Source organism: Vigna radiata, unplaced genomic scaffold (assembly GCF_000741045.1).
Source record: "Vigna radiata var. radiata cultivar VC1973A unplaced genomic scaffold, Vradiata_ver6 scaffold_48, whole genome shotgun sequence".
NCBI classification, from domain to species: domain Eukaryota; kingdom Viridiplantae; phylum Streptophyta; class Magnoliopsida; order Fabales; family Fabaceae; genus Vigna; species Vigna radiata.
The window spans coordinates 301218-310060 of NW_014542925.1; the positions used below are offsets into that span (position 1 = coordinate 301218).

General features: G+C 43.0%; 2 protein-coding genes across 2 annotated transcripts in view; one reads left to right on the forward strand and one right to left on the reverse strand.

Annotated features, from left to right (window-relative positions):
* Window positions 1–8843, reverse strand: part of LOC106752802 (WAT1-related protein At1g68170-like) — a 28284-nt gene that overhangs the window by 13026 nt on the left and 6415 nt on the right. The gene's annotated exons all lie outside the window — the stretch shown is intronic.
* Window positions 472–2804, forward strand: LOC106752803. The gene is made up of 2 exons (XM_014634576.1): window positions 472–2349; window positions 2637–2804. Exons 1-2 carry the CDS (start codon window positions 472–474, stop codon window positions 2802–2804), a joined length of 2046 nt encoding a protein of 681 aa, XP_014490062.1.

Genomic DNA, 8843 nt, shown 5'->3' on the forward strand with positions numbered 1-8843 from the left:
CTTTTGCAATGATCATCCTAATTGGATGTGAGCAGAAGTTTCAGAGGCCCCACTGGAGCAGCTACTAGACGTTCCAAATGTTCATGATACTGCTGATGATGCAAAGTAGTATAGTTTAGTTAGTATCTATTCTATATAACTCGGTCTTCTTTCCTTTTCTTCTTTTTGAAAGACTCTATGCTGTCATGTAGAGCTTATATCATATTTTGGATGACTGTATTATATACACTTCATCTGCTACTACTCTTAACTGCTTTCTATTATTATAATATGTTGCATTCCACTTGATATGAATTANACACATATTTTGGGATGTTACATTTGTGGTATCAGAGCAGTTTTTATCCTTAGAGAGCCTGTAGGATTATGTACATCCCTCTGTTGTGTTTGTGTGCTTTGAATCGTACATGGACAATTATTCTTAATCTTTGAATAAGACTAACCAGTTTTATTCTTCCCTCTATCCAGAGAATGTCTCGTAGAATTCCTCCTCCGCCTAATAACGACGATGATCCTATGGAGATGATGAGAATGATGAGGGATATGATGCAGTCTATGCAGCANCAAAATTCTGCTTTGGTGNAGCAGAATACACTAGCTATGCAGCAACTGGAAGCTGCAAGGACATCAGCTGAGGCCTCTCAGAGGCAGTTTGTGGAGATGATGGCTGGTGGAAGAACTACTGCAGGTTCTACATCTACTCCAGCCCCGGTGCAAGAATGGACATTGGAGAACTTTCTACAGCACCGTCCTGCTAGATTTANTGGGCAATGCACACCGGATGAGGCTGATCANTGGTTGAGAGATATGGAGAGGATTTATCAGGCTAAGAGGTGNCCTGAAGAGAACAGACTGTCATATACAGAGTATTTACTTTCAGGTGATGCTAGTCATTGGTGGAGCAGTGCTAGATCATTATTGGAGAGTACTAATGTTCCAATCACTTGGGACACTTTCAAAACCAAGTTCTATGAGGAATATTTTCCTAACAGTGTGCGATTCGCCAAAGAGGTTGAGTTCTTGCAGCTGGTTCAGGGTAATATGACAGTCTCAGAGTATGCAGATAAGTTTAAACACCTGTTGCGGTTTCATACNCTGGCCATGAATGAGGAATACCAGTGTCGAAAATTTGAGAATGGGTTGAGATGCGACTTGAAGATCTTGGTGGCGGGGTTTTGTATCAGGCAGTTTCCAGTCCTTGTTGAAAGGACAAAGATGATGNAGAGAATGAAGAGGGAGTCGGATAGCCAGAGTAGCCAACCACTGAGGGTTGGTGGACCTATGACCTCCAGGAGTGGGCCTAGTTCCAGAGTGACCCCATACTCTAGACCATCTGCATCCCATGGGTCTAGAGGTTCATCATCATCATCCCACTCCTCTGTACCACAGGCTCCAGTGAGCGTGCCTGGTGGTATCCGTTGCTTTGGATGTGGAGGGCCTCATTTGTTATCTGTCTGCCCTCAGAAGACCGGATTTAGAAGATGCAACAGATGCAGACAGACAGGGCACTTCGAGAGAGATTGCCCCATGGGTAGGAGAGCTGTCATCCACCCACAGCAGGCTGGGAGATCCATTCAGAGGGGTGGCGTCAGACCCCTGGCGACCGGCAGAGTATATGCAGTTACTGGTGCAGAAGCTACCAGCTCAGGTAACCTCATCATTGGTAGCTNTTTACTGCGTGATCAGACTTGTATGGTGTTGTTTGACTCGGGGGCAACACATTCCTTTATCTCTGAGGAATGTGTTGGGAAGTTGGGGTTAGCTACAGAGCGGTTACAGTTTGATCTGGTGGTGTCTACACCAGCATCTGGGTTGATCAAGACGTCGGATGTTTGTATTCGATGCCCGATCGTAGTGGAGGGACGTCGATTCAAGGTGAACCTCATCTGTTTGCCTTTGCAAGGATTAGAGATCATCCTTGGTATGGATTGGTTATCTACCAATCATATCCTCCTAGATTGCGGCGAGAAGAAGTTAGTGTTCCCCAATGAACACGAGTATCAGCCTATTTCCCTTGGTGTTCTTAGGCAGGAGATCTTTGAGGGAGCTAGCTGCTTCCTTGTCATGTCTCACTTAGAGGGAGACTCCTCCATGCCATTAGATCAAGCTGCCAACCTTCCAGTGGTAGCTGATTTCTTAGACGTCTTCCCAGAGGAAGTTCCTGGTCTACCTCCTCCTAGAGAGGTAGAATTCTCTATAGACCTTGTGCCACAAGCAGGGCCTATATCTATTGCTCCTTACCGTATGGCACCTGCTGAGCTTGCTGAGTTGAAGAAACAGATCGAAGAATTGCTTGAAAAGCAATTTATTAGACCCAGTGTCTCTCCCTGGGGTGCTCCAGTGTTACTCGTGAAGAANTCTTATTTTATTTTGGATGACTGTATATCATATACACTTCATCTGCTATCACTCTTAACTGCTTTACTTTATTACGCATGTTGCATTCCACTTGATATGAAATTATACACATATTTTTGGGATGTTACATTTGTGGTATCAGAGCAGTTTTTATCCTTAGAGAGCCTGTAGGAATATGTACATCCCTTTGTTGTGTTTGTGTGCTTTGGTTCGTACATGGACAATTAATCTCAATCTTTGAATGAGACTAACCAGTTTTATTCTTTACTCTATCTCAGAAAATGTCTCGTAGGCTTCCTCCTCCGCCTAATCCTGATGATGATCCCATGGAGATGATGCGCATGATGCGAGATATGATGCAATCGATGCAGCAGCAAAATTCTGCTTTGGTACAGCAGAATACATTAGCCATGCAACAACTGGAAGCTGCAAGAACTTCAGCTTAGGCCTCTCAGAGACAGTTTGTAGAGATGATGGCTAGTGGAAGGACTACTACAGGTTCTTCCTCTACTCCAGCTCCAGTGCAAGAGTGGACACTGGAGAACTTTCTACAGCACCGTCCTGCTAGATTTACTGGACAATGCACACCGGATGAGGCTGATCAGTGGTTGAGAGATATGGAGAGGATCTATCAGGCCAAGAGGTGCCCAGATGATAACAGACTATCCTATACCGAGTACCTGCTATCTGGAGATGCCAGTCACTGGTGGAGTAGTACTAGATCTTTGCTGGAGAGTACTAGTGTTCCCATTACTTGGGATATGTTTAAGACCAAATTCTATGAAGAGTACTTTCCAAACAGCGTATGTTTTGCTAAGGAAGTTGAATTTCTCCAATTAGTCCAAGGTAACATGACGGTGTCGGAGTATGCTGATAAATTCAAACACCTTCTGCGCTTCCATACATTGGCAATGAATGAGGAGTATCAATGTAGGAAATTTGAGAACGGTCTGAGAAGTGACCTCAAGATATTGGTTGCTGGCTTTTGCATCAGACAATTTCCTGTTTTAGTGGAAAGAACAAAGATGATGGAACGAATGAAGAGGGAGTCTGATAGTCAGAGTAGCCAACCACTGAGGGTTGGTGGTCCAGTAGCGACGAGGAGTGGATCCAGTTCCAGAGTGACTCCTTACTCTAGACCAGCTGCTTCCCATGGGTCTAGAGGGTCTTCATCATCATCTCACTCCTCCGTTCCTCAGACTCCAGTGAGTACACCTGGAGATATCCGCTGTTTTGGGTGCGGCGGACCCCATCAACTATCTGTCTGCCCTCAAAAGGCAGGATTCAGGAGGTGTAACAGGTGCAGACATCCGGGACACTTCGAGAGAGATTGCCCTATGGGTAGGAGGGCTGTTGTTCATTCCCAGCAGGCCGGCAGAGCTATTCAGAGGGGTGGTGTTAGACCCCTGGCGACAGGCAGAGTGTACGCTGTGACAGGTGCTGAGGCTGCCAGCTCAGGTAACCTCATTATCGGTAGCTGCTTGTTGCGTGAGAAGACGTGTATGGTATTATTTGACTCGGGGGCAACACATTCCTTTATATCGGAGGAATGTGTTGAGAAGTTGGGGCTAACAGTAGAGAGACTGCACTTCGATCTGGTGGTGTCTACACCAACATCTGGGTTGATTAAGACGTCGAATGTTTGTATTCGATGCCCGATCGTAGTGGAGGGGCGTCGGTTCAAGGTGAACCTCATCTGTTTACCTTTGCAAGGATTAGAGATCATCCTTGGTATGGATTGGTTGTCCACCAATCATATTCTCCTAGATTGCGGCGAGAAGAAGTTAGTGTTCCCCAATGAACATGAGTATCAGCCTATTTCCCTCGGTGTTCTGAGGCAGGAGATCTTTGAGGGAGCTAGCTGCTTCCTTATCATGTCTCACTTAGAGGGAGACTCCTCCATGCCATTAGATCAAGTTGTCAACCTTCCAGTGGTAGCTGAATTCTTAGATGTCTTCCCAGAGGAAGTTCCTGGTCTACCTCCTCCTAGAGAGGTAGAGTTCTCTATAGACCTTGTGCCACAAGCAGGGCCTATCTCTATTGCTCCTTACCGTATGGCACCTGCTGAGCTTGCTGAGTTGAAGAAACAGATCGAAGAATTGCTTGAAAAGCAATTTATTAGACCCAGTGTCTCNCCCTGGGGTGCTCCAGTGTTACTCGTGAAGAAGAAGGATGGTAGCTCACGTCTCTGTGTGGATTATAGACAATTGAACAAATTGACCATCAAGAACAAGTATCCGCTGCCTAGGATTGATGATTTGATGGATCAACTACACGGAGCGGCCATTTTCTCTAAGATTGATCTGAGGTCGGGATACCATCAGATATTGGTCAAAGCTGATGATGTGCAGAAGACAGCTTTCCGGTCTAGATATGGTCATTTTGAATATGTAGTCATGCCTTTTGGTGTGACCAACGCCCCGGCCATTTTTATGGACTATATGAACCGGATTTTTCGACCATTCCTGGATAAGTTTGTTGTCGTCTTCATTGATGACATCCTTATCTATTCCAAGACAAGAGAAGAGCATGAGAATCACCTTAGGACAGTGTTGCAGGTGTTGAGAGAAAGAAAATTATATGCCAAACTATCTAAGTGTGAATTTTGGATGGAAGAGGTGCAGTTTTTAGGCCATGTGATTTCAGCTGGTGGAATTTCTGTTGACCCAGCTAAGGTGCAAGCTGTGTTAGAGTGGGAACGGCCTAAAACAGTTACAGAAGTTAGAAGCTTCGTGGGGTTAGCGGGCTACTATCGCCGTTTTATTGAAAACTTCTCAAGGATTGTAGCGTCGTTGACTCAATTGACTCGGAAAGATCACCCTTTTGCTTGGACAGACAAGTGTGAGTCTTGTTTCCAAGAATTGAAGCAAAAGTTTACCAGTGCTCCTGTACTCATTATTCCAGATACAGGAAAACCCTTTGAAGTATTCTGTGANGCGTCTCACCAAGGACTTGGGTGTGTATTGATGCAAGAAAAGCGGGTTGTGGCATATGCTTCAAGACAGCTGAAAGTTCATGAGAAGAACTATCCGACTCATGACTTGGAGCTAGCAGCTGTAGTCTTTGCTTTGAAGATTTGGAGACACTATTTATATGGCTCTCAATTTCAAGTGTTCAGTGATCATAAGAGCCTTAAGTATCTCTTTGACCAAAAAGAGTTGAACATGAGGCAACGCCGATGGATGGAGTTCTTAAAGGACTATGATTTTGATCTGCTGTATCACCCAGGCAAGGCCAACATAGTAGCAGACGCCTTAAGCAGAAAAACAGTACATATATCTGCTTTGATGGTCAAAGAATTAGAACTTGTTGAGAGCTTTAGTGATCTAAAGCTAGATGTGGAAATTGAAACTGATGGGATTAGATGCTGCAAGCTGGTGATACACAGTAGTGTTTTTGATAGAATTATGGAGGGACAGCTCACAGATCCAGAACTCATGAAATCTAGATCATTGATTGGCACTGAGCAAGGGAAGTGGTTTAACACNGGTACAGATGGTATGTTAAGGTTCAAAGGGAGAACCTGTGTACCAAATGATAATGAGCTGAAGAGAATAATCTTGGAGGAAGGCCACCGGAGTCGTTTTAGCATGCATCCTGGCATGACTAAAATGTATAAGGACCTAAAGATGTCATTTTGGTGGTCAGGCATGAAGGCAGATATAGCTCGTTTTGTTTCATCTTGTTTGACATGTCAGAAGGTCAAGATTGAGCATCAACGTCCTGGAGGTACACTTCAGCCATTAGATGTCCCTGAGTGGAAATGGGATAGCATCGCTATGGATTTTGTTACCCATTTGCCACGTACAGTTAGAGGTCATGATGCGATCTGGGTGATTGTTGACAGGTTGACAAAGAGTGCTCACTTCTTGGCCATCAACTTGAAGATGTCTATGTCTAAGCTTGCACAACTGTATGTTAAGGAGATAGTGAGACTTCATGGCGTGCCTTCCAGCATAGTGTCTGATAGAGATCCGCGCTTTACCTCTAGATTTTGGCAGACTCTACAAATGGAGATGGGCAGTAGATTGCAGATGAGTTCTGCTTATCATCCTCAGACCGATGGCCAGTCTGAGAGGACCATCCAGACACTGGAGGACTTGTTGAGAACGTGTGTCTTGGATCATTTGGGGGCTTGGGACGACGTGTTGTCATTGGTAGAGTTTACCTATAACAACAGTTTCCAAGCCAGTATTGGAATGGCACCATTTGAGGCACTTTATGGGAGGCGTTGCAGGACACCTTTATGTTGGTTCCAGGAGGGTGAGTCTATTTTGACTGGGCCAGAGATTGTGCAGCAGACTACTGAGAAGGTGAAACTGATTCAAGGACGGATGCAAGCTTCTCAGAGTCGACAAAAAGCTTATGCAGATAAGCGGCGCAGGCCAGTGGAGTTTGAGGCTGGTGATCATGTATTCCTGCGTGTTACCCCTACTACTGGTGTAGGTAGATCAATCCGCGCCAAGAAACTGTCTCCTAGGTACCTTGGGCCTTATCAGATCACCAGACGCATAGGACCGGTTGCTTATGAGATAGTTATGCCTCCTCAGCTAGCTAATCTTCATCCAGTTTTCCATGTGTCCCAGTTGAGAAAATACATAGCCAACCCTTCTCATGTGATTGAATTTGATGATGTGCAAGTTAAAGAGGATCTCTCAATGGAGGTACAGCCTGTGAGAATTGAGGATACTCGCTATAGGCAACTGAAAAGGAAGACCATTACTCTTGTCAAGGTTGTTTGGGACAACAAAACAGGAGACTGCACTTGGGAACTAGAGGACAAAATGAGAGAGTCTTATCCCCATCTATTTTCAGGTAAGCTTTAATTTTCGAGGACGAAAATTTTTGATGTAGGGGAGAATGTAATAATCTAAAAATTTCAAATTTAGAATTTTATTTAGAATTTTTTTTTTTTAGAAACCAAAACTCCAAATAACTTACCACATTAACATTTGAAAACATCTCTGCTGCAAACACCAAGCATTTTTCACAATTTCACTCTCTCTCTAAGAAAAGCTTACCTTTCATCTCTGTCTTCTCTCTAATCCCACTCTCCATTAATCNAGATGATTTCCAACATGATGGTGCCTCAGTAATTGCAACGCAGAGAGCCCCATCTTCCACAAATCAATTTCTTCAAATCTGACCGGTTAGTATACTTCTTCTACCTTTCATGAAACTTTGGGGCTAGACAAGCAATTAGGGTTGTTGCATGTCTATTAGGGATTCCATTTTCAAATTCTAACTTAAATTAGGTGTTAAGAGTTGCTCCTTTTTCCAGTTTATAATCTGTAGATTTTCTAGAATTTTCGAAAAGTGCAAGCTTGATCGGGTTTAGTTGGAGCATACTGTGAAATTCAGAGGTAAGGGAAGCTAGGTTCTAAGTTCTGTTTGAAATTATTGTATTCTTGTTTGATCCTTTAGATAGAATTGTTATTGTGTGATGCATGTGTAATTTGGGTGAAGAAATTACTGTATTTTGAATTGGATGAAAAATGCATGAACTAAAATAGAGTATTTATATTCTAGAGCTGATATGAACCAATAGGNNGACAATTTTTGAGTTACATGATTATGTGATGATGTGAATTTGGTTGGAAAAGGGTGTGAATTTAGTTTGCTGCAGTTAGTAAGTAGAGAGTTAAGTTAATTACAAAATAGGAGTTAATTTAGGNAACTTGGGTAATGAAATTTTGAGTTAGTGGTCTATACTTGAATTGGGACATATAGGTATTTTAGATAAGACAATTATGACTTGTAGGTAGCACCAAAAGAGTTAAAAACAGTTTCTAAATGGTATAATTCAGATTGAGTCTCTAGGANGAGCAAATTAGAGTTTTAGATCCAATTTCCTTGCATATCTCCTAGAGTTTTGAGTTAGGATGGTGTGTGAGACTTCAAACAAGTTAGATTTAGCCTATAGATCGAGTTAGGAGTGTCCAAAGCTCATCAAATGGCCTAAAACAGATTTGGAGGGTGTGAGTTCTGCAAAATCTGCATAAAATCTGCAGAACTCACGCTCGGGCGCCCCTAACGGGCGCTTGGGCGCCACTTTCTGCTGTCATGTTTGTTTTTGACAGTTCGGGGGGTTCCGGACGTCCGTTTTGGACGTTCTCTAGGTCGTTCTGGGGGTTTTTGACCCTTCCGGAGCTAATGGTGTGGGTTTTCAAGCTATTTGAATTACCTAAGTATGNGTAATTTAAGATTACAAAGATATTTGTATTAATAAGTAATCTTTTTCTGAAAATATGTAATTCTTGTTTCCTCTTCTTCCTTGTGTGATGATTCATGTATTTGTTATGGTTCCTCTTGTATGACTTCTATTAATATTATTGGATTGATCTATNCTTGATAATGTAACAAAACCAAATTAATCTCCTAACTTCAGGTATAACATTAAGAATTAAAGTAAGTGAAGTTGGTGTGGTATGATGTGTGAATCAAAGGGTTAAACATCAATCTCTAGGTGAGATATAAGTAAGTTT